Source organism: Mustelus asterias, chromosome 1 (assembly GCF_964213995.1).
Source record: "Mustelus asterias chromosome 1, sMusAst1.hap1.1, whole genome shotgun sequence".
NCBI lineage: Eukaryota > Metazoa > Chordata > Chondrichthyes > Carcharhiniformes > Triakidae > Mustelus > Mustelus asterias.
This window is the reverse complement of record NC_135801.1, coordinates 7714221-7740236: the sequence shown is the minus strand read 5'-3', so window position 1 is coordinate 7740236 and position 26016 is coordinate 7714221. Positions and strand designations below refer to the sequence as shown.

Sequence of the window (26016 nt, the reverse complement as noted above, 5' to 3'; positions counted from 1 at the left end):
TAGAAATAAACAGGTCATTCTCAGGTAGACGGGCTGTGACTGGTGGGATACCACAAAGTTCAGTACCTGGGGCTCCAGCTATTCATAATCTATATCGATGATTTGGTTATGGGGACCAAATGTAATATTTCCAAGTTTACTGATAACACAAAACTAAGTGAGAGTTGTGAGAATGATGATCAGAGGCTTCAAGGTAATTAGGCAGGCTTAGTTGGTGGACAAGAACATGCCAGAGGAATATAATCTGGAAAAATGTGAAGTTATCCACTTTGGAAGGAAAAGAGAAATGCAGAGCATTTCTTAAATAGTGAGAAATTCTGTGACAATGTGCGGGGTCTAGAACCAGGGAATACCGTCTCAAAATCAGAGGGAGACCATTTAGGACTGAGCTGAAAAGGAATTTTTTCACACACAAGGTAGTGAATGTTTGGATTTCTTTAGCCCAGAGGACTGGAGGCTTAGTCACTGATAACATTCAAGACAGAGATTAGTAGATATCAAGGGATGTTGGAAAAGTGCAGGAAAATGGCGTTACGATAGATCAGCCATGATTTGGTTTAATGGTGGAACAGACTCTAAGGGCAAGCTGGCCTTTTGCTCCTGTTTCCTACGTTCCTATATCTCTTTCTATTTTAAGTGCAGTAACATAATTTCTAATCTCATTTTCTGTTTTCATGTCCATCTGAACTTTCTTCCTAGTTTACTGTGTACAAAAACAAAGTAATATTTAAACCATTTTGTTATCACTTCCTATGAATTTATCCTCTCCATCTGTGATCCTGACTTTTTATTTGTGCATACAGAAGATCTTCTATTTAATTTGTTCTTTGATCATTTTATAGTTCCCCTTCTCTCCTAATCTTTCTATTCTCCTGTTCCATGCTCTTCCTTAATGTTCATGTACTTAGTCTGCTGCTTTCCTTGCCATTAGCTTTTCTTATTCGCCCATGATGTCTCATTGATATTCAGTTTGTTTTTGTTTTTATAAGTGGAATATATTTTTTCCTCATCTGTTGCACGCACTTTTAAATGTTTCTCACTGCTGTTCTACATAATTGTCAATATTGTGCATTTTATTTTCTCAAGTTCTGATCTCAGCCCCTCTAAGTCTTTCTCCAACCTGCTACTCTGCCCTTCACCATACTTGTGTAATTCTCAAATATTACCCTAAAGCATATTTGTATTATGCTCACTATTGTCCAGTTGTTCCCTCACTTTTATTTCATTATCTGCTCTGGTTCATTCACCATTACGGAGCTAGGAGTAAATTCTCCCTTGGGCTTCTTGCATACTGGGTCTGGAAGAAGTCCTATCCAAGTTGAAGGACTACACTCCCTTATCTCTTCAGGCTTTTTAATTTGCGAGTAATTGAATCAAATCTACCCCCCCCAATGATCTTATTTATGCGAAGAGATTGAAATAATACTTTGAAAAAAGTTTAAACATGTTTGTTACGTAACTAGAACATTTTCTGTTTTAAATTGTAAATAGTTTTAATTGTTTGTTGCAAGGTTTGAGATTTTGCTGCTCCATTGTGTGTTAATGCCAGTTTGAATGGACGAACAACTGAAACTTGTAAAGAGACAGGATATTGTGATTGCTTAATTGACTGAAAAGATTCACAGTTTCGTGTGTGTATATCTAAGCCTTAAAAGTCTTTATGTAGGAATAGACTTGTACTGTACTCAGTTTTCAGATGCTATCACACCATCTTTGATAGATTTGTTCAGTTTTGTTACTTATTTGCGATTGTGTATTTTATAATCTCTTGTCATCTTATTTAGCTTGAGTCGCAAGATTCAGTAGAAGATTTTGAGAAAAAAGAATCTATCCTGAGAAAACTTCACAAAAGGTTTTCAGATTTGGACAAAGAAGTAAGTTAGTTTTCTTAAGTCATTTGAGCATCCTTTTATTTAAAAGAGCATACTATTTTGAGATTGCAAACCAAGCAAATTATTTTGCAACCCTTTTTAAACCCTAGGCTGATGGGATGTATACTTAATGTTCCGTAGCTGTAAGTGACCTTTTGAAATGCTTTGTGCAGTTTAATGCCATTACAAAGTAGTCCTGCTAATAGGATGTATGTAGCATGTCTACTATGAATTTGTTTAGAAATGAAAAGTTCTGAAGTGTTCACTGACTAATCTATTGCATTGAATGCCAAGCCTGCAGATCATTTCAAAGAAATCTTGACAATGCAATGCGGCTCGAGCAGTTCCTGAAGTTCATACCTCCACTTGATTCTGTTCCATGCTGTGGTTTTTTTTTGTAGTAGCAATAGCTAGGGCATCAGTCAAGCGGAATAATAGCAACCTTTGTCAATGTTGTACAAAATCTGGGAAAACAACCTGAAAAAGGTTGGTCACAGCTTAATGTTTGCTAATCACAGAAAAACACATGAAGTTGCAAATTTAAATTTTGCACCAAATATGACACTGGCATATTCCATTTTTCTACCCCTTCAAAATATTTTCCTTTTTTAAGGAAATGCATGGATCAAATTATGTATGTATAAGAAGTGCATGTAGGTCAGAATGAGTGGTACCTACCAGTTTATAACACTGAAATCTCCAACTAACAGAAGATAAAATAGATTTTTCAGATGTATTGTATATGACAGATATTTCAATTCATGTTAGCTCTGCTTTGGTTTGAGTTTGAGACCCAAAATGACACTTCAGTGATGATGGGGATTTAAAAAATCTAATTTTATGCTGCAAAATGAAGAATTTTTATTCATGTATTTAGTACATGAGAGCGATTTCAATTTGTAATGTAGGATGATGTGTTTGCATGTCAGAAACTGAATTGAATGTTGCTTTTGGAGTAAATCATCAGTTAAATTACAGTGCCACTAAACACTAATGATATTGGAACCTAGGTGGACCATGTGCTCACTTGATAGCTTTTTCTTAGTGTTAGAAAATCTCTCTAGTCTTGCTTCAGCTGAGACTTGCAGGTTTTTAAAAAATACAGTGGTAGAATGAATGTGCTTTCAATTGTCACTCTAATTAGAGTGAAATCAGTTGATTTTAAACTGACAAGTAGGCTACCTTTTCTGTGAGATTGGTACAATTCCTATCTGTAAATTGAACTGCGAAGATCTTCCACTGCTTCTCACTAAGAAATACTAACTCTGTGATCATTTGCCTTACTTCATCTTTTGGAGCATTTCAAACTGAAGTCCGTTCCAGATATAAGTCACCTGCCTTAAAGGAGAATCTTAGATCCAAAAAGGAAGATCTTTACCTTCATTGAGAGATGCCATTTTGGGTTACAACCTCTGAAGTTCAGTTGATATAATCTACAAAATCTGTCAGGAAGCACTATATATGGTCATTGAAATTTTTCCATTTCCATCCTGTGTATAATTTGACTAGCATCTGCAGGTTAGTTGCATCATAGTTCATAATATGTATTCAAAACTGCTTTGGAATTGCTTCCCTTAATCCTCGCGAACTTGGATGTCTTTAATGTCTGATTCTCTGGAGAGAGAAAAAATATTTTTATATTTGAAGGGAATTCACTGAAATGTCAAATTGTGTATTTGGACTATGTATGACTAATTGCTTGCATGATGCATGTATTAAAACATTGGAATGGAAAGATCAAAATATACTAGTAGCTAATGTACTGTGTGGTCTGATGTGTAACAATCTAGTCATTTGTATTTCAAAGCAGTTTTATTAATTTTGAATGCCTGTGACTGTCATTGTTTTTACTTCTATTGAAGGAGTTTCTGTAGCATGTTAATACAAGGATTATTATACTGCGAGTATGACATCTTCCTTGTAAAACGTGGTGAGATATTGTACTCGGCTGTGGAGCATAATGAGTATCGTACTAGAATAAAAGTGGCTCATTTTGTTAAATATGTTCCTGTTCTGTTCTTTATTAGGAACTAAGGGCAGTCCTGGAAGAACATGACTGGTGCTATTGGGAGGCCTTGGAAGCCTTGCAGACATTTGCCAATCAAGGTAACAGTTACCTATGTGATTAGTCCTTTCGCAATATATCTTTTGATTAAAATAAAAGCTGGAAAAGCTTTTTTAATAAAGTGGTAAGGGAATTTTTTTTTGTTTAGCAACATTTTTAGAATCAAAACTTGGAAATTTTCTTTTTTTGCACACATCTTTTGAATGGAGATAATTTACTGCATTTGTCCCAATTTGGGGTTTATTTCCTCAAGGAAATGGATATAAAGAGATCTAGCATCACTCACATAACATTGCATCAACATTCAAGGTTATCGCTTGTGTATTTTTTAAAATGTTTTTTCGATTTTCATGAAAAATGTTTTTTAGGTTTACAGTGATGTGCATATTCGTGCTGCACCTTGTGAATTATAATGGGACATTTCATGGTTGGACATGTAGCTACCATGGTGAACAGTTGTGCTGGATAAATGTGGGTCGATACCACTCGGTCAGCTTACAGATCACTGCAGACTGATTTTTCAAGCATTTGATTTTGTTTTAGCATTTTCCTGACCTTTTGGGGAGCAGAAGTGGTAACTGGCCCACAAAATGCATCAGTAGGATTTTAGTAATGGAAATTAGGAGGTGTTAGCATTATGGGAGAAAGCCAGTAATTTCTACAATAATTGATGACTGCAATTCCTATAACTAAATTTCCCTAGTACAGTTATCTGCACCCTAGACTGTTGGACTGTGGCTGTATGACTTTTTTTAAGTCTGTAGTGGATCAAGTGCCAGGGAAGTTTTGAAATCTTTGGGACTTCTTCTAAGCCACCCATACTAAAGTCAAACATGTAAACCCCCTCCAGGAATCTATGTGGTAGTATAGAGTGCATGACCTGAGTGCTTTATAAACCTTTGGGATTAAATTGGCAGAGCCAGTATGTTGCTTACTCTTTCCTAACACTTAACTGCCAGTCAGTAAAATTCTGCACATGCATGCAAACATGTTACAAAGTACCCACAGTAACATTTCAATCTTGAGCTGTACTTTGCACTCCAGTTACCAATCTGAAACCAATTATGCAGTACAACTGTACCCTTAATGTTTCATAACTTTCCAGTATTTTTAAATTGTGCATTCAGCATCTTTCTGAAAATATAGTTGATATGCCCTTACATATATAATAAACACTGTTCCAGCTCTCCAGCAAAGTCAATGCTTTGAGCTTTAACCTGACTACAGTTTAGTGTTTGCCCATTTATAAAGCAAGAAGCATCTGTCAGAGTGTGGAAATAAGAATGCTTGTAATTAGAAACCACAATAAAGAGACACACATGAGAAATTACAGGTGCATAAAGCCAACTAGTTTATGTAGTCTGTCACACGCAGTTGCTTTTGCATCCTAACTCCTGGCAATAAACTTTTAAGTAATTTATATATTTTGGAATTAACATTACTAAATTGTCTTCAACAGTTCCTCAATTAAAATGTTATACTAAAGAGATTAAGGTAGATTAGCTGTGCTCTGCAAAAGACCCATGAGCAATGATTTTTTTTTTAATGATGGAAACTCCAGCTTGTCCAGATTTTGATTTAAACATGGGAATTTGTTAATTTTTCCTGCATTCCTATATATATTTAAAGGAAGTTGTGGGTTTGAGCTGTTCAGTATGATGCAATTTGCTGTTCCACTTTCTAAATTGAAAGTAAGACAACTTTTTTGAAAAATCTTACCATCAAGACATTCCTTTTTGGACTGCGCTTACATTGTTCAAAAAGATGTTTTAAGTCACCCTGAGTTTAAGGAGAAAAGCATTGAACAGTATAAAATCGCTGTTGTTAAAACCAATTTGTAGATGTGACCTTATTACATTAGATTTTAAATTATTCTCCTTACTTGAATAGTTCCAAACTGAAAACTACTTCTTTTATGTGTTTAGAAGACGAAATGCCTTGTCTACCAGAGCCTAAAAGCATAAATGGAAAAGATGCCAAGTCACATTTTAAAGTAAAGCTGAAAGAGATGCCTGCAGTGCAGTCGAAACAAACTGAAGCAACAAAGGATCAGAATGGTAAAAGGCAAAAAGATAGTAAAATTGTTCAAAAGGAAGGTAGCGATTCCGAAGATATGGAATCCATTCTTTCTGGTGGTGACAGCTCACTTGATGAGGACTACAGTAGTGCAGATGAAGAGGTAGAAGATGAATACAGGACTAAAATTGTCAGCTTCTTGCAGGATGCTACAGTGGATGAACTTACACTCATACCTCAGTGTTCTTTGCGAAAGGCTCAGAAGATTACAGAACTGCGGCCCTTTAACAATTGGGAGGCACTGGTGAGACTGCATTTTTTAAAATATAACCCCAAAAACATGACATGGCCAACATTTATTGCATATAAGGAGCCTTTCTTTAATGGGTTGCCTTACTGTGATTAGATTCAAACACTAGGCTTATTCTGAACAAATAGCATTTGGAATAAGGATCATATGACCTTACTTTGAATAATATATGGGATGATTTTACTTGAAAATCCAAGCTGATTGGCTGATAATTCTGTCACTCATTCTGGTGGCATAGAAACTTGATTTCTGTGACTGTGTTCTAGGCAAAAGAAGTGGTATTTGGGTATGAAGTGGTTGCCAGTCAGTTCTTTACTGTTTCAGAAGAAAACCATGGGACATGTATGATTGTTACTTGAAGTGTTTGAAGATGAACAGCTCCCTGGCAATAATGAATCTAGATGTAGTCAAGGATATTTTTTGCACCTCTCAGAATAAGGTTCTTAATTTATTGAAACTTTTTGTTTTAGTTTTTTGTGTTGATTAGCAAAGATGAGTTTTCTTGTAATTACAAAGTTGCAAAAATGTTTTCACTTGGTACGGTCAAATGCACAGAATACATCTTAAAAATGGTTTTAGAGCAAGCAACGTCTGAAATCTCCAGATCTTTCAGAAGACAACATATCAATGGTGAGTAGCCACTTTGTCATAAGAGCGATTGCTATAGCAGATTTGTGGATTGATCTGAGGATGTAAAAGGAAAATGTATAGTGCAGTTACAATGTAAAACTAAAGAACCTAGATCTTTGTGATGTCCTAATTCTTTGAGCTTTATAATTTAATGCAACTACACGGTCCTCTTGTTTATTTGTAAGAATATTAATTTATCTACCTGAAAGTTATTTCTTTGCTTAAAGGTTAAAAGAATAAATCAGTAGTTTGGAGTGTCTTGCAAAGATTTATTCTCTTTTTCTGTAGACTTTTCTACAGGAGTATTGTCTTAAGCTTGTTAAGTAGAAAACATCTGCTTTGTGTGCTCCTCCGATTCAAACTTGTTATTTCCTTCTGATGGTTCCAAGATTTTCCAATACCCAGAACTTAAGCCATTTGAAGGTTTAAGAATACTGCTTTATTTCAAGAATGTACTGTCAGCAGCCTCGCCCAGCGAGTAGGGTTGTTGCAGCATGCCTAATCTAACTTGACAGTATTATTGCTGAGGGCGATGGCAGCTGTTGGACACTTGATGTTTTCTTAAGATTTCTCTTCTGCGAATTCTTTTATGTTTATTTTGGCAAAAGTGATGTACAAACAATTTCCACATTTGTAATTTCATTTTTGGAATTGACAGCACATCATTTAAACACACAGGATTTTAGAAGGATAATATAAATGTGGTTGCAGTCTCTCCTGAAACACCTTTATTTGAAATAATAAAGGAACTAATCTTTATAAATCATTCTTTGCTCTGTTTTGACCCCTTTTAGCTATCTTGTTGCTCTGTTTCCTTGTAGAAATGTTTCTCAACACTTGCGAGAAACTAAGCTGAAGGCACACACAACTCAACGTTTGAACAGGAGATAACAACATTTAAAGAGTAGATCATCTAAATTTAGTAGATATGATTAGCTGATATCAGACTTGGGTTTTAGAAGACCCTGGATATTGCAGGTTTACCTATTTGTGTGCACTGTACTTATTTGAGCATTAATGCTTTACGTGTTTGTGTGTCAAATGTTTATCAAAACACAATCATTCGGTGATTGTTGTAAATTGCAATACAAAATCTTTCAGCGATAAGCAAAACTAATGAGAATTGGATGAATGTATGACCTACACAATTTGTCTTAAGTTTATTCCATTATTTTTATGCTGATGAATATTTTCAAAGCTTTAAAGCACATTCATTATCTTGGTAATTGAGCTCCTATTAAATGTACGAATATTTTTGCTTTGCTAGCTATTAAAACAAGAAACACATGCCATGCTCTACTTCATGTAAAAACACGAAATCAGTGAAGGGAGTGGCCTGGAACTAGAAAATTGTTTGGACAGGTATACAAGCATGGATCAATACCTAGCCAGACATTTTAAATATTTATCACATTAGACAGCTAACTGGCAATACTAAAAAGAAAAAGTGAGGAGCACTACACTGACAAATTGAGAAATTTCTTCCAGCATTTCTACAGAGTTGTGAAGGAGGTTAAACGTCACCGCAGATAATATATATTAACCTAATTTGCATCTGAGCTCATTCTTGTACAGGATTGTCTTTGGGATAATATTATTTGGGCGAGACAGGGCAAATTTTGTTCTGGACTTGGCAGTGTCGTTTCTGATCTGAAAGGGCTAAGTGCTAACAGTTGGCATGTTTTGGCTGAAATATTACCCTTATCTGATTTCGTTATCCACCACTTTACATGCATAATTAAGTAATGGAAGACACAGTTGCCAAAGGGAAGCCAGGTGGCTCCCTGTAAGAAAGTCCTGTTGGTACACCTCGAAAGATGTGTAAGAAGCATATTTTAAACACTTAGATTTATTTTAAAAAGTTATAGGAAATGTGATGTTTTGAGTTTCATGACCAATCATGACATGGGTCACTTCCACAGAGGCAGTTTCTCAAACCATATACCTATCCATTTACAATGTTTTTTTTTAACCTATCTCCCCCACCCTGCTATTCACAATGGTACTCTTTCCTTTGCTTTTCCATTTTCTGTCTTGTCTTCATTCCCTCAGTTATCATGGCGCTGGTGTTATTAGTGGTCATGATGTGGAGATGCTGGCGTTGGACTGGGGTGAACACAGTAAGAGTTTTAACAACAACAGGTTAAAGTCCAACAGGTTTATTTGGTAGCAAATACCATTAGCTTTCGGAGCGCTGCTCCTTTTGTCAGATGGAGTGGAAATGTGCTCTCAAACAGGGCACAGAGACACAAAATCAAGTTACAGAATACTGATTAGAATGCGAATCCCTACAGACAACCAGATCTTAAACATACAGACAATGTGGGTGGAGGGAGCATTAAGCACAGGTTAAAGAGATGTGTATTGTCTCCAGACAGGATAGCCTGCAAGTCCAGGAGGCAAGCTGTGGGGGTTACTGATAATGTGACATAAATCTAACATCCCGGTTTAGGCCGTCCTCATGTGTGCGGAACTTGGCTATCAGTTTCTGCTCAGCGACTCTGCGCTGTCGTGTGTCGTGAAGGCCATCTTGGAGAACGCTTACCTGAAGATCCAGTGACCACGACACCACACAACCCTGCCACAGCAACCTCTGCAAGACGTGCTGGATCATCTCGCGTGAGAACACCATCCACCAGGTACACGGTACCTACTCTTGCAACTCTGCCAACGTTGTCCACCTGATACGCTGCAGGAAAGGATGTCCCGAGGCATGGTACATTGGGGAAACCATGCAGATGCTACGACAACGGATGAATGAACACCGCTTGACAATCACCAGGCAAGACTGTTCTCTTCCTGTGGGGGAGCACTTCAGCAGTCATGGGCATTCAGCCTCTGATCTTCAGGTAAGCGTTCTCCAAGGCGGCCTTCATGACACACGACAGCGCAGAGTCGCTGAGCAGAAACTGATAGCCAAGTTCTGCACACATGAGGACGGCCTAAACCGGGATGTTGGATTTATGTCACATTATCAGTAACCCCCACAGCTTGCCTCCTGGACTTGCGGGCTATCCTGTCTGGAGACAATACACATCTCTTTAACCTGTGCTTAATGCTCCCTCCACCCACATTGCCTGTATCTTTAAGATCTGGTTTTCTGTAGGGATTCGCATTCTAATCAGTATTCTGTTATTAGTGGTACCAGGTGTTGAGTTTTGCAGATTGTGATGCTTTTCAGTAGCTTCAAACAGGTAATTAAATTCTGCCCTCAGGGTTTGCACTGCCCTTGTAGGACAGTATAGTATATTGATATAACATCGATTTTTTGTTTTTGCCATCTGTGGATTTAATCCTACATTTTGCGCAAACTTATTTCTCCTGTATTATGTTACCCCTTATTGAATTTTCAGTTGATTTGAGTTTACTGCCGCCCTTAATCTCTTCGGAAGATTGTCATTGTAAATTGTCAGTGTAAATTTCTGTAAAGCACATTGGGAGGTGGTTACACTTGTGTTCTGTCCACTTGAACTGTGAGCAATACAATTGCCAGTTTGATGTTTGCAAACTGTGGTTTTATTTGTAGTAAGCATTCTGATCTAGGTAAGTAAGGTGAAATATTGGTGCTTACACAACTGGTGGTCATGGCAACATTTGAAGCGATGAATTAACAGTAACACAATCTTTGTGTGTTAGGGAAGAATGGTTTCTTCTGTAGCGTACTAATTTTCAACTTGGTGAGGACATCGAACAACTTTGCACACTGCGTGCATCGCTCTGGAGTGGCCATCTCGAGTCTCCCACCCTGTTTCCATCCAGCTGTAACATATCTGTCTACACCAGAAGCAAGGTCCTTTGCTTTTTTTGGGTAATCCCAGCCACTGGGTCCTAAAGCCGGCCCATGCTGGTCAGCTCCAGTGATGAGGATGAAGAGATAATTAGACTACTTTTATTGCTACACGCTTGCGAGCAGAATTATTTATTTTACGTTTGTGTTCTTTCTTTCGTTCAGTTTTAGTTTTAAACAACATATATCAATTAGGTTCTCCCATTGGCCAAATTTTAACATTGGATGATGCACAAGGCACCCTTGTTTTGTGGGAAAGGCTAGATGGTCTAGTAATTAATATCCACCATTGTTTGCTTGTAATTTTACTTGGATTCAGCACTTCCCTTTTTACAACCCATTTAATTGAATAACTGGTAGGATCACAATTCAGTTCACTTAGAATAAATAAATTCTGCTGAGAAGCTTAGTTGTATGGTTGTACTCGTATCCAAGTAACAAACAAAGACACCCAGCATCAGTCTTACTAGGAATGGGAAAACTGATCAGGATCAGCTTTAAATTTACTTCTCCCTATCTCTGATTCATGTCTGGTCTGAGGAGGCTCAGTACCAGAAGCCATGTAAAAATAGAACCTTGTATATTCACTTTTAGGAATTATTGAGTTTTTTCCATGCATAAGAAATGGTATAATTACAAGCAATTGATCAAAAACAGTTTGATTTAAAAAAAAAAGAGAGAAACTTGACGCTGAACGAGCTATGATATTGTAAATCAGCTGCAGACTGCTCAAGTCGTTCTTGCAGTCTGAAGTTTTGGTTCCAATCTGAGAAGTGTGCATTGGTGGTGTACACATTGAGAACTGAGGTTTTGGCTTTTGGATGGAAATAAGACTAAGCTGCCTTAAAGGGCTTTAACTGGTCTGTAAATCAGTATTGGGAGCTTAAACAATATGAAGTGATGTTGACAGTATATTAAATTTGTAATATCTTCCATTGCTTCTCTTTGAATAAATCCAATCAACTCTAATGAAATTAATTTTAACATTTTAAGTGCGAACAAAGTCAGATCTAATTTTTTGGGGATTCACTCTGCTCACTAAATTATAAGTTGTGTCTGTGCTTTTGAGAAGCAGGGTAATTCGGAACTAGTTCCTTTAATGATGTTGAAGACCTTATTACAGGAGTGGATTTAACCATCGTCCCTTTATGTTCAAAGACATGACCATCACAGAAGCCCCTCCATTAACATCTGGTGGGGGCACTGTTGACCAGAAACATAACTTGATCAGCAAACAAATACATTAGCTACAAGGGCTGGTCTGAGGATGGAATCTCTGTGGCAAGTTACTCATCCCCAAAGCCTTTCCACTGTCTTCAGGTACAGGTTAGGAATGTGATGTAATATTCTCCACTCAACACTCAAGAAGCTTGACATCAATGCCACCTATTTCATCAGCAACCCATCCATCACCATAATGACCCTCTCTGCCACCAGTGCACAGTGAAAGTAGAGTTTGCCATCTACAAGCTACACTGCAGTAACATGCCAAGAAAGTTCCTTCATCAGCACCTTCCAAACCAATGACCTCTACAATCTTGAAGGACAGGGGCAGCAGACGTATGGGGACATGATTGCTTACAAGTTGTGCACCAACTTGCCTTGGAATATAGTGCTGCTCTATCATTGTCACTTAGTCAAATTCTGGAACTCCAAGCCCCACCTCCCCCGGCCCAAATATAGAAACACAGAAACTAGAAGCAAGAGTAGGCTTATATTAACACTAGTAATTAAGTTACTGTGCAAGTACAGGTTCTCAGCATGGGAAAACCGCCAAGTGGAAAACTTTTTTTTTCAAATTGTTGTTTGTCAGGGTGGGTTTAAAGCTGTAGTTCGGTCACTGTATAACCTCAGCAGGAGAGACTGAAAGATTTGTGATGAGTGGTTTTCGGAATTTGCCGAACCACTGGATACTATCAGGGTTTCCAACATGCACTTCCCTGCAAACCTGTGTGGTTTGTGTTTTATCTGCACTGCAGCATTTGTGCTCTGAGCAATTTGGGGACAGTGTGAGAGGCATCCTCCAGACAAGAGGAGGAGAATGGGAAGGAGGGAAGGTTAAATGGTCAGAGGCAGGAGGCACAAGAAATGCATGAGTATTCCATCTGCAGAGCAGCAAAGGCAGTTGAGAGCAGGATGCAGCAGCTACAGAGTGGGAGGAGGCCCTATCCACTCACACCGACTGGATAACCTATCGACATGACTGCCACATAGTGCCATTGGAGACTCCAGCTTTTGAGAGCTTCTGTGACTTCTTGACTTCTCTCTCAGATGCTGTCCAAGGAGATTTCATCCATCCGCATGGGGTGGAAGTATGTACATCTAAACCCAGTTGCACTGAAATCGCTTTGGCTCCAAACTTTCGTTTCCCATTTCCTCATTTCAGGCTGTGTGTGGGGACCTCAGTGGCACAATGCAGCAACAGCAAGTCTCCCCAGGTGTGATGTTTAGACAAGCAGGGCAATGCATCGTATCAATGAGCACAAGAATGAGGAACTGGACGAACCCGATACTTTGCGACCATGTCTGGCAGCAACTCTGACATTGTGAGGTGTTAATATTGCCATTTCACAGTTCCAAAAATTCATTCGGTCATTCATCTCTGCTGGAAGAGTGCGCGCCCAAGCAGATGCATCAATAACCCTCTATTAGCATGCACCATCCCCTATGCTCTCAGGTGCATACAGTACTACTTGCAATCTCACCACCCTGGGCTTTCTCCTATTTTGTCTCCCCCAATTGGACCAGCTCGACTCATTGCGTGCTAGCTTCAATTGGCATAAGGATTACCTATCTGGCACAATGCCTCTGTCGTCAATCTTTAATTGCTGTTGTGTACCCTCTTCTGCAAAAAATAAAGTGGCACATTTTGGTGTATTTACCAAAACATTGCAATCATTGTTCTGACCTGCTGAGGACTGCCAAATTGACAGTGAAGATTTCACAATTCTTTACTCCCAAAGAAATCCTTGTGTTTTAGAGCACCCATGTTGAGCCATCCCACATTTCTCCATCAGGTTCCAGTTTGTTCCTGAATTTGTCTCCACTTGCATTCCTATTAAAAATGTGGTTACTTATTAGCAGCTGCTCTTGTACAAACATGTACCTTTCTATTACTGAAGTTGAAATCACGGAGGGGATCTTTTTAAATATTGCTAAAGCTCGGGAAGAACCTCTTCCTATGAAATGGACGTTCGTTCAGCCAAAGAGTAGACTAATCATAGAGCTTGTCAGAACGAAGCTCGAGTTTGTGAAAAGCACTCCGTAAATTGGCTTTACCAGGATTGTGAAAGGCAGTGTCCCCATTGTCGCATCATTTGTGTACTGCAGCAGCTCTTACTGGCATGAACAGTTCTCCCCTACCCACAGATACGTTCACTATCTTTTCTGTTGCCCAATAGGCCAGTGGTTCCAACCTTTAATATGACCTGGCACACCTCTATACTATTTTCTCGGTCTTTTTTCCTTACTGGGAACTTCATTTTTAACATCTCCCTGTCCTCTTGCCTATTTTTTTAACCTCTCCCCATCTCTCTCTCGCTTCTCCCAGGGTTTTTGATTTGATTTATTATTGTCACGTGTATTAGTATACAATGAAAAGTATTGTTTCTTGTGTGCAATACAGACAAAGCATACTGTACATAGAGAAGGAAACAAGAGAATGCAGAACGTAGTGTTACAGTCATAGCTAGAGTGTAGAGAAAGATCAACTTAATATATGTTAGGCTCATTTAAAAATCTGATGGCAGCAGGGAAGAAGCTGTTCTTGAGTTGGTTGGTACGTGACCTCAGACTTTGTATCTTTTTCCTGATGGAAGAAGGTGGAAGAGAGTGTCCTGGGTGCATGGGGCCCTTGAATATGCTGGCTGCTTTTCCGAGGCAGTGGGAAGTGTAGACAGAGTCAATGAATGGGAGGCTGGTTTGTGTGATGGATTGGGCTACATTCATGACCTTTGAGTTCTCACTTGTGTAGGCGCATGGGACCTTTGTTCTCAGCTCCAAGTCCCAATGGTCACATGCATGGGCCTGACCAATATAAAATCTAAACTGCGCATGATCCCAGTTGGTGCATGCATGGGCAGCCCAAGATTCATTGGCTCCTGGAGATGCCATCCACATGAAGCTTTGTTTAAGTTAAATACATGAATTTTGAATCTTTTTTTCACAGCACACTTGGAGTCTTCATGACACACCATTGTACCGTGACACACTGGTTGTGAACTGCTGCACTGTGCAATTCCTCCCCAACACCACCTTCAGTAGAAACCTACACAATGCACACCATTGCCAGCACTTGTTTTGGCAAGATAGAAACACAAAAGAAGGATAATTTGCCATTAATGTCAACTACTCATTCCCTCTAGAATAAGGCAGTGTTTATTGCTTATCCAAATTGCCCTTGAGATGATAGTGATGAGCCACCTCCTTGAACAACTGCAGTACGTGTGGTGTGGTGCACTCAGTGTGCTGTTAGGGAGGAAGTTACAGATTTTTGAGCCAGAGAACGGAAAGGTCTAGAATAGAATAGTGTTAGCGGGAAGAGGTCAGGGATTTGAACCATGCTGCGAAGAAGCCTTGGCAGTTTGCTGCAGTATGCTACAGCACTACCACTGAGCTGATTTGAGGTGACCAACTTTTGGGGAATAAATAAACGGACATCTTTGGCTAGTGGGGGCTGCTGGAGAGCCTATGAGAGCAGGGCGCCTGGAGGAGAGCACTGGCAAGTACTTGAGACAGGGAGAAAGGTCCCACGGCTGCTCACACTGATGCTGCTTGATCACAACCTGAGCCTCTGGTCACCTGCAGAACACCCAAAACTCAAACCACATACATTCCAGGCCCAAAGCATTGGAAGAAACAAAACCTCCAGCAAAAGAAGAAATCGGGATGAGAAGAAAATGCATCCCACAAACACCTGATCTGTGATGTGGGACAAAGTGTCAAATTATAAGAGGGTTGGAGCTGATGGTGAAAAGATCGAATGCTTAAGGTGGTCAATAAATTGCGTTTGAGAAGGCTGCGTTGCCCGGAATGGTGTTTAGCTTCTTCAATGTTGGCAAATGGAGAGTGCTCCATCACACTCGTAACTAGTGCTTTTATAGATGGTGGACAGGCTTTGGGGAGTCACTATCTCAACTTCTGGCCACATTATTTATATGGCTAGTCCAGTAACGTTTCTGGTCAGTGTATAAGTCTGTTGAATAAGAATGTTGATAGTGAAGGATTTTGCAATAATAATGCCAAGGAAAGATGTTGAATTCTCTCATTGGAGATGGTCATTACCAATCACTTGTGTGGCACAGATCTTATTTGCCACTTATTAGCCCAAGTCTGGATGTTGTCCGGGTGTTGTTGTTTGCAAGCAAAGGGAGAGAATGCCTATGGAAGGAGATCCTGCAAAGATGCATCCTCTCCATTTTTGTGAAGGCCTTCGAAATATTAGAGGGAAGAGGGTCCCATTCCCAAGCTTGTACAATATAAGTCTCTGAAATAGGACTTGAACTTGCAACCTTCTAATTCAGAATCAGCATATGTTACCACAGAACCACAGTTGACATAGAATGCATTTATCCACTCATACTGGATTTAGAATGTGTTTTGCTTACATTGAGGACTAAGGCATACTATTAATGAGTACAAAGATTGCATTCGTTCTCTCCATCCAAGTGAATAATGCTTGTACTTGTGACATTAGCGGAATATAGAAAACTGTCTCTTTAATTTTTAAGAGTATTTTTAAGTACTCTACTGTGGAATTAATTGCAGTATTTTTTCTTTCAGTTTAAAAAGTTTAATCGACCAAATGGTTTGTCTGAAGATTTGATATGGAACTGCAAAATGGTAATCAAGGAACGGGAAGTGGTACTTAAGCTTATGAACAGATGTGCAGAAATCTCCCAAAGATTAGAGACGCAAGTAACAAAAATAACAGAAGATGGTGGAAGTCACAGAACCATTGAACAGCCAGCCATTCTGAGTAAAAGGTTGGGTTTTTCCACTCAATACTTGCAGGCGTTAGTAAAAGCAATATTTTAATACAAAGTACAACCTTTTTAAAAAAACGGAATACATCACATAACCTGTGGAACGAAGATTTAAGAATTAAGTACATTTTGTTTAAGTTGTAAAATGGTGAATCAATATCTATTTGTTAGAAATAACCTTTTGATACATTTCACCTTGTACCGTATTTTTCTTTTTAATGGGGTCACAAGTTTTGGGCTGTGCATTTGTTCAGTTGGCAGAAGTACATGTGGGCATCAGTAAAGCAGTAGCGATCTAAAACAGCTCAAGTAATTTAAATATCAGCAGGTACTTGGAGTATTTGAGATGCACTCTATATACAAACTTATGAGATGATGTAAGGCCAGGTTTCACAAATGTTTCCAACTATGGCACCCTTTTGACCTCCTAAGAGTACTGACGGAACGCCTGAAAAACATTCTTGTATTGATAAGTTAAGCCACAAAAAATTGATTGTTTTTGTACAATAGGTACAAGTAAATGGAAACAAATTTATAAAAGTATTTTGTATTTTTATACATTTATAATTAAAAAGTTCTTTTCAGCAAAGTAGTTAAGTCTCACTCCCTATTTAAAATGACAAAAATAAGGCTGCTGCTTTGCTCACTCAATATTAGGAGAGCTGGATTCTCATATCAGATGCACACTCTGGCATTCCCACCTCTCTCTTACAAACTCTCTCACTCATCTCTTTCTCACAAGCACACGCTACTCTATTTCATAAGCACTCTCCTCTCTCTCACAAACACATACACATTCACCCCTTTCACTCACTCACATACACATACTTGCCCCTCTTTCACATGAGCGCACATTCTCACCCCCCTCCCCCATTCCATGGCTACTTCCTTGCTCGCTCCCAGGCCACCTCCTCACTTGCTCCATGGCTGCTTTCCCTCCCACCTCATTGCCTGCTGCCACCCTTATTCCATTACAACTTTCCCTCCAGCTCAAGGATTAATGCCTATCTCACACTGCCATCCACTTGCCTTCATTTTTCTGTCTGCTTCGCTATTTGCTCACCTTTGCTCCACTGTTTGCTCTTGGCCTTGCCTGGGGTTTTGAATGCCCAATTTGTTGCATGGGCAGTACGGTGGTTAGCACTGCTGCCTCACAACACCAGGGACCTGGGTTTGATTCCCGGCTTGGGTCATTGTCTGTGTGGAGTCTGCACGTTGTCTGCGTGGGTTTCCTCCGGGTGCTCTGGTTTCCTCCCACAGTCAAAAAAAAATGTGCTGGTTAGGTGGATTTGGCTATGCTAAATTCTTTCCTCTGTGTACCCGAACAAGCGCTGGAATATGATGACTGGGGGATTTTCACAGTAACTTAATTGCAATGTTGATGTAAGTCTACTTGTGACTAATGATAAATAAACTTTATTTCCAGTTTGTCCAATCGGAGGCCAGCTTCTCAGTGCCTTGGCTGTTGATATGCTGACTCGTGCGCCTATCAGTAGCTACCACAGGGTGAAAATTGCCTCAAATTGGACAAGCAGGAAAGAGAACACTTTTCAAACTTGCATCCTACCATGGCACCCCTGGGTCTCCTACAGAACCCAGTTTGGGAAGCCCTGGTGTAAGGTACTGATATTTATCCCAATAGTGAAGAGATAATCATAAAACCAGGAAATTATTGAAACTATACTGGGAGTTGATTTGTTATTGTCACATGTATTGGTATAAGTGAAAAGTATCATTTCTTGTATGTTGTACAGAGAAAGCATACAATTCGTAGAGTATATAGGGGAGAGGGAAAGGAGAGGGTGCACAATGTAGTGTTATAGTCATACCTCAGGTGTAGAGAAAGACCAAGTTAATATAAGATAGGTCTGTTCAAAAGTCTGATGGCAGTGGGGAAGAAGCTGTTCTTGAGTCGGTCAGTACGTGATGTCAGACTTTTGTATCTTTTTCTTTCCAAAAAAAGGTGGAAGAGAGTATGTCCAGGATACATGGGAGTCCTTGATTATGCTGGATGCTTTCCCGAGGTAGTGGGAAGTGTAGACCGAGTCAATGGATGGGAGGCTGGTTTGCGTGATGAACTGGGCTACGCTCACAACTCTTTGTAGTTTCTTGTGGTCTTGGTCAGAGCAGGAGCCATACCAAGCTGTGATACATCTGGAAAGGATGCTTTCTATGGCCCATCTGTACAAATTGGTGAGAGTCGGACATGCCAAATTTCCTTGGCTCCTGGGAAAGTAGAGGCATTGGTGGGCTTCCTTAACTATAGTGTTGGTGTGGAGGGACTAGGACAGGTTGGTGATCTGGATCCCTAGAAACTTGAAGCTATTGATCATTTCTACTTCATCCCCATTGATGTAGGCAGGGGCATGTCCTTGACTACGCTTCCTGAAGTCAGTGACTATCTTCATTTTACTGACATTGAGGGAGAGATTATTGTCATCGCATCAGTTCACCAGATCTCTTTGTTGTATTCTGTCCCATCATTGTTCGAGATCTGACCCGCTACGGTGGTGTCAGCGTCAAACTTGAAAATCCGAGTTGGAGCAGAATTTAGCCACATTGTTGTGTGTGTATAAGGCGTGTAGTAAATGGCTGAGGACAGCATTGCGGAGCACTGGTGTTGAGGATAATCATGGCGATGTCATTGCCCACCCAGACTTTTGCTGATTACGGTCTGTTGAGCCAAGCCCTAATTTACGGAGTTTGGAGATGAGTTTTGTAGGAATAATGGGGTTGAAGACTGAGCTGTAGTCAATAAATAAGGAAACTAATCTTGATTAGGTTGTGGAGGATATTACCTTTTTAAACTATTTATGTAAAGTTTACAGACGGCATAATTGACCAAATTTTTGAGAAAGGCGGTCGTGATAAAATGTTTGGCATTAATGATTTTGTGCTATCGATTGATTAAAAAATTTCTAGTACTCAAAGGGTATTTGGTAAACTTCAAATTCTGAGCTTTAACGAAGCTACATATGAAATTAACAGTAAATGAGTGTGCCAGTCCAAAAGTAGATGGTCATGAATGGAAAAAACATTGAAGACGGTGAATAGTGCAGTTTTGCAGGGCTTGTTTTGGTTTACTTAGGTGTGTACAAGGCAGTACACAAGGATATTATAGCCTATTTGATAGGCAATATAAATGACAAAAATAGGCATCCAGATTTAATTTAAGCATGTGTCTTAAATGTGTCTTAAAGAATGGCAAATGAAGTGTGATTTAAGCAAAAGCATACTCTACATTGGAAATCCGAAATAGAACGGAGAATGCTGGAAATACTCAGTAGATCAGGCAGTATCTGAGATTATTGACCTGAAATGTTAACTTTCGTCAGAACTGGAAAATCTTAGAAATGGAACTGGGTTCAAGCAAGGATTGATGAGAGTAAGTAATTTAAGTTGATTAGTGTCACAAGTCGGCTTACATGAGGTCACTGTGAAAATCCCCTAGTCGCCACACTCTGGCGCCTATTCGGGTATACTAAGGGAATATTAGCATGGCCAATGCACCTAAACAGCACGTCTTTGGACTGTAGAAGGAAACCGGAGCACCCAGAGGGAGAACATGCAGACTCCGCACAGATAGTGACCCAACCCGGTCGCTGGTGCTTTGAGACAGCAGTGCTAACCACTGTGCCACCATGCCGTAATGTGGTTGATGTGATGCACATGAGACTCAAAGGTGTTAGATAAATTACCATGTAACTTAACAGGTTTGTCTGCAAAGTTCTAGCCCATGAAATAATAGTGACAGCGGCAACATGGTTGTGAATTTATGTCACAAAACCTGAACTGATGTGCAAAGCCTCCAGCTGGTAGAATGGGCCAATACATAGCAGAGAAGTTTAGCAGGTCGGTCTGGTGAACTTGATGAAACACTTGGTTGGGCCTCAACTGGCATATTGTGCCCAACTCTGTGGACCATACTTTAGGAATTATGTGAAGGCAATGAAAAGGTTGCAGCAAAGATTTATGGGAATAGTTCTGAGAGTGAGACACTTCAATTATGAGAACAGATTGGTGACAGTGGGTCCGTTCTCCTTGGAGAAAAGCAGATTAAGAGGAGATTTGATTGAGATATTCAAAATCACAAGGAACCTGGATAGATTTAATTGGAAGAAACTGTTGACAGAATGATCGTGAACAAGAGAACAAATGGCAGAAGAGCCAGAGGCAGCTTGAGGGGAAAAAATTTTTACGAAGCAAATGGTTTAAGATCTGGAATGCACTGCTTAATTGAGTGGAGTAAGAAGTCTTGCAACACCAGGTTACAGTCCAACAGGTTTATTTGGCAGCACGAGCTTTCGGAGTGCTGCTCCTTCATCGGGTGAGTGCTCAGCGCTCCAAAAGCTCGTGCTGCCAAATAAACTTGTTGGACTTTAACCTGGTGTTGTGAGACTTCTTACTGTGCCCACCCCAGTCCAACGGCCACATCTCCACATAATTGAGTGGAGGCAGTTTAAATCTTGGCGTTCAAAAAGAATTTGGAGAACTTTCTGAAATGAAAGGAAAAAGGTGGAGAAGTGATATCAGCACTGGCATGGCATGCTGAATGCTGCCCTCCTCTGCTCTACCACCACACACACACACACACACACACACACACACACACACACACACACACACACACACCCCCCCCCCGTGTCTGCGTGGGTTTCCTCCGAGTGCTCCAGTTTCCTCCCACAGTCCAAAGATGGGTAGGTTGATTGGCCATATTAAATTGATACTAGTGTCAGGGGGATTAGCAGGGTAAATATGTGGGTTATACAGGTATAGGGCCTGGGTGGGATTGTGGCCACTGCAGACTCAATGAGCCGAATGGCGGCCTCCTGCACTGTAGGGATTCTATGGAGTATTGTCACCCCTACCTTGCCTTCTCATGATCCATCTCTAACTCTTCCCTTTGGCTTCTCTCTCTTTCTGGGAATTGACTGTTAATCAGTATCTATTATAAATGTCCTGACTTCCACAGTTACCTTGATTACATTTCTCCCACCCCATTCCCCCTAAGGACTCTCTTCCATTACCCCAGTTTTTCTATCTATTGTCACACGTTCTGATTATGCCACCCTCCATACTGGCACTTTATTTGAATTAATTAAGAAAAAAAAAGTGAGCTTTGCTGGGAGAGCCAACATTTATTACCCATCCCTAATTACCCTTGTGAAGGTGAGTCAAACCCTGTGATGGAATTGTGCCTACGGTGCTGTTAGGAAGGAAGTTCCAGGATTTTGAATCCGCTTTATTGAAGGAACAGGAATATATTTCTAAGTCAGGATGATATGTGACTTGGAGGGGAAATTTGAGATAAATCCTATCCAAGTTCTTTGTGGTAGGAAAGAGTAAGGTTTATAATTAGTTTGAAATGTGTTCCCTTGGTATTTTATTTTAGATTTCTGTTATTCGAGCTAAAACTAAATTTAATTTTCAAAGTTTTTTTTTATGGCATTCCAAACACTTCATAACCGAATACTTTTGAACTTTAGGCATTTTTTTAACGTAGGAAGTGCAGCAGCAAATTTGCACACAACTAGAGCCCATAAACTGCATTGGGATTAATCTTTTACTGGTGGATAAATGTTAACCAGGACACCAGGTAAATTCCCTTGTTGTTTGAATTATGTTGAGTAGGAACTTTTTTGTTCATTTTCAGTGGTCTTGGCTGAAAAACGGCATTTTCAACAGTGCAGAGCTTCCTCAATACTGCACTGATAGGTTATCCTTGAATATGTGCTGGAGTCTTCAGAGCGGATCCTGAATCCACAACTCGAGTGTTGCTGCTGACCCAGCAGACTCTCTCTGATATTTGCGAAGTGATCTTTTAATGCCTTGCTGAGCCTCTGATTTATTGTCTAGGATATAGCTGCCATGGTGATTCCTCACCTACCACACATCTAATAAAGTTTAGACTATGAATTCACAAACTTACCATTAACTTAATTCCTGCAATTTTTCCCCATCTCCCCATATGTTAGTGATGCATTAAGCAAGGTTTCTAATGGCCTATACGTACAGTGCAATTTCTCAGCCTGATGAACACCACGTTTATCCTTTTGAACACACAGTAAGTCAATAAATAATATTGGTGGACTCTTGTGTTCTTGACCGCCCACAATCAAAGTAAAAATGTCAACTTACACCTTTTAAGATGAAACTGAATATGTACATGAAAGAATAGAAGGATATACTGAGAGGAGATTTGTGTAGAACATAAACATGAGCATAGACCAATTAGGCAAAGTGATCTGTTTTACTGCTATAAGTTTGATTTAGTTTATAAAAGAATTTATGCAGCGAACTCCCCTGTTGTGTTCTGTTAAGCTATAATCCAAGAGCACCCTCTGCTGGTTGCACGTTTGCTGAGATGATATGATATTATTTTGAATTCGCCTCAAATATAGATTGTTAAACATAATGTGGGTTTTCTGACATTCTTGCAAGTCCTCTACCTCATTGTCTTTCAACATGAAGTCCCATTGGTAACAGCATTCATGGACATGGCATCCATTTGCACGTGTTTGCTGATGGATCCCAGAGTAGATGAAGTGGAACCAATAGATGTTGTGTATTATAAATTCCAAAAGGCATTTGATAATGTGCCCATAAGTTTGCGACACAGGATAAGAGCTCATGGTATTGGGGTTGATATATTAGCATGAGTAGAAAATTGGCTAACGGGGAAACAAGAGTTGGATAAACAGGTCATTTTCAACTGGGTAACCTTTTACTGGGGAGGCGAGGGTGGGGCAGGGCTCCACCATTCATGATCTGTATTAATGACTTGGATGAAGGAACAATACTGTATTGCAACTGAATTTGCTGTCAGTACATAGGTAGGAAAGCAAGTTATGTGTGTTAAGAACATAGCTAATAACTGCTAGGGTATTCCAAATCCCAGAAGGGAAACCTGGAACACCTGCTCTCAACTTTATTTTGCAATTTGATATAATGTGAAGACCAGTCAGGAATGTCTCAGATTTTCTTTTGATAATTTAACCAAACAAATGAAGTCCAGAGATGTGCGGGTCAGGTGGATGGGCCATGCTAAATTAGTGTCAGGGGGATTAGGAGGGTAAGTATGTGGGGGCACGTGGATCGGGCCTGGGTGGGATTGTTGTTGGTGCAGGCTCGATGGGCCAAATGGCCTCCTTCTGCACTGTAGGGATTCTATGCAACAACAAAACGTGCAAAAGAAGATCAACTAAAAATACACTTGACTCCATTATTCACTGTACACAGTACCTTTTTAAATTTACCCAGTTCCAAACCACTCTGTTTTCCTAACATTAACCTCCCCAAACAACATCCCATTGGTTTTTAAAACTTAAGCAAAATCCAGCAATAATTACCACACCAGACGCCCGTATCTTTTGGGGGTGCTTTCAACTTTGGATAGAGGCAACTGGCTTCTCAAAGAGGCTTTCTTCAGGCACAGTCTCTTGGGAGTTGACGCAGCTACCTGCTATGGGCTGCAGTCTCAAAACCGCTCCCTTGCATAGGGATATGCTGTTCTTCTTTTGATTTCCCCTTATTCCCCTTTCCAGAAATTGCCTTGCATGAGTTTATTTTTTAGAATGCAAGTGTGAAATTCACCCCCAGCTTTTCTTTTGAACTTTCACCATCTTTATTTTAACTTTTGACACTCTGGGCAGCATTTTACGGCCTTGCTCGGGCAAGACTGGAAATTCCCACCCGAGGTCAATGGAGATTTCCGTTGTCGGGTGCTCGCCTGCGCCGATTCCGTGGCATGCAAGGTTGTAGAGTTCCGGCCTCTATCTTCTGTTGTCTTGAGTAAATTTTTGTTCAATGTTACTAGGCTAATGATCATTCCAAAACTGTAGTTCCTCCAATCTAGCCAACCTGTTTTTGCTGATAAAATTTCCATTTTAAAATAGCTTGTTTTTCTTTAAACATGAAACCACTAGAAAACATTCCCATTTATTGGATTTCTTGTTTGTCATTTTATCACTATTTCTAAATCTGAGGGCAACACAAAAGGGCAAGCAAAGAGATATAGATAGGTTCAGTGAGTGGATAAAAATTTGAAAGTTGGAGAAAATGTGAGGTTATCTACTTTGACGAGAAGAATGGCAAAGCAAAATATTATTTAAATAGAGACTGCAGGAATGTGGTACAAAGGTCTAGGGTGACTTGTACATTAATCACAAGATTAACATGCAGGCGGAGTAAGTAATTAGGAAGGAAAATGAAATGGTCTCCTATGTTGCAAAGGGGATGGAGTATAATAAAAGTGGGGCGGTCATGCTGCAGATGTGAGATATTGGTGAAATTGTAGATTGGGCCTATACTCGAGTTTAGAAGAATGATGGGTGATTTTATTGAAAGCTTAAGATTCTGAGGTAGCTTGACAGGATTGATGTTGAAAGGATGTTTCTTCTCGTGGCGAATGTGTAAATGGAGGCTTAGTTTCAAAATAAGGGGTCTCCCATTTTAGACTGAGATGAAGAGGAGAAATTTATTTTCTCAGGAGTTGTCTATGGAATGTTCTCCCACAGAGAGCCAGGGAGGCTGGGTCATTGAATATATTCAAGACTTAATTAGACAAGAGGTTTTGATCTACAAGAGAGTTGAGGGTTATGCGGCAGGCAGGGAAGTGGAGTTGAGGCCACAATAAGATCAGTTATGATATTGAATGGCAAAGCAAGTTTGATGGGCTGAATGGCCTACTCTTTTTTTTCTTGTGATCTTATGGAAACCAACTCCAACTCTGCAATCTGGTTGCTTCTCTGGCTTTTGATCTTGAATGAGCTGTAATTTCCTTCAGCTAAACACTGAACATTATCTTTGGCCCCTGCCAGAATCTCAGTACACTAGCCACTCACTCTATCCTGCTCCCTTTTTCTTTAGGATTGAATTGTATCTGTAATAAAATATGATGTTTACATGTGCTAATATATTCAATACAATAACATCTGCCATTTTCATGGTGAGTCGGAGGTATAGTTTTCTAACGATATGAGTGACAGCAGAAGTACTACAGAAAGTCAGCCAGATAGTGCTTGGAGAAGGTGTATGCAAGATGCAGGAGTTTTTTTTCTAAGTACGTGTGTCTTATCTGCCTTTTGCTATGTTCTGTTCTGCAGTTTGGAGCTTAAACCATATCAACTAGTGGGATTAAATTGGTTGGTCTTGCTGAATAAACATCGAGTGAATGGCATATTAGCAGATGAAATGGTAAATAAAAAAAATCTTTGCACTACTGTTAATCCTAGTTGATGATGCATCCTCTGACATATTATCTAATAACTCAGCAGTTCTTTGGATCTTTTCTTCCCCTGTCCAATTTCTATACGTGTTAACCTGGAAGATTCTGAGTGCCGCCCCTACTGTGA

At 39.7% G+C, this 26016-nt stretch overlaps 1 protein-coding gene across 2 annotated transcripts in view; it reads left to right on the top strand.

The window, feature by feature from the left end:
- LOC144491028 (SWI/SNF-related matrix-associated actin-dependent regulator of chromatin subfamily A containing DEAD/H box 1-like) overlaps positions 1-26016 on the top strand; it is an 84242-nt gene that overhangs the window by 30737 nt on the left and 27489 nt on the right. Inside the window, exons 6-10 of one of the 2 annotated variants that reach the window (XM_078208740.1) lie at positions 1785-1874; positions 3899-3977; positions 5862-6256; positions 16461-16663; positions 25768-25858. In XM_078208740.1, coding sequence (XP_078064866.1) covers positions 1785-1874; positions 3899-3977; positions 5862-6256; positions 16461-16663; positions 25768-25858 — 858 coding nt within the window. Of the gene's footprint in view, positions 1-1784; positions 1875-3898; positions 3978-5861; positions 6257-6527; positions 6893-16460; positions 16664-25767; positions 25859-26016 lie in introns of those variants that run through there. The other variant, XM_078208808.1, reaches the window with a different exon arrangement.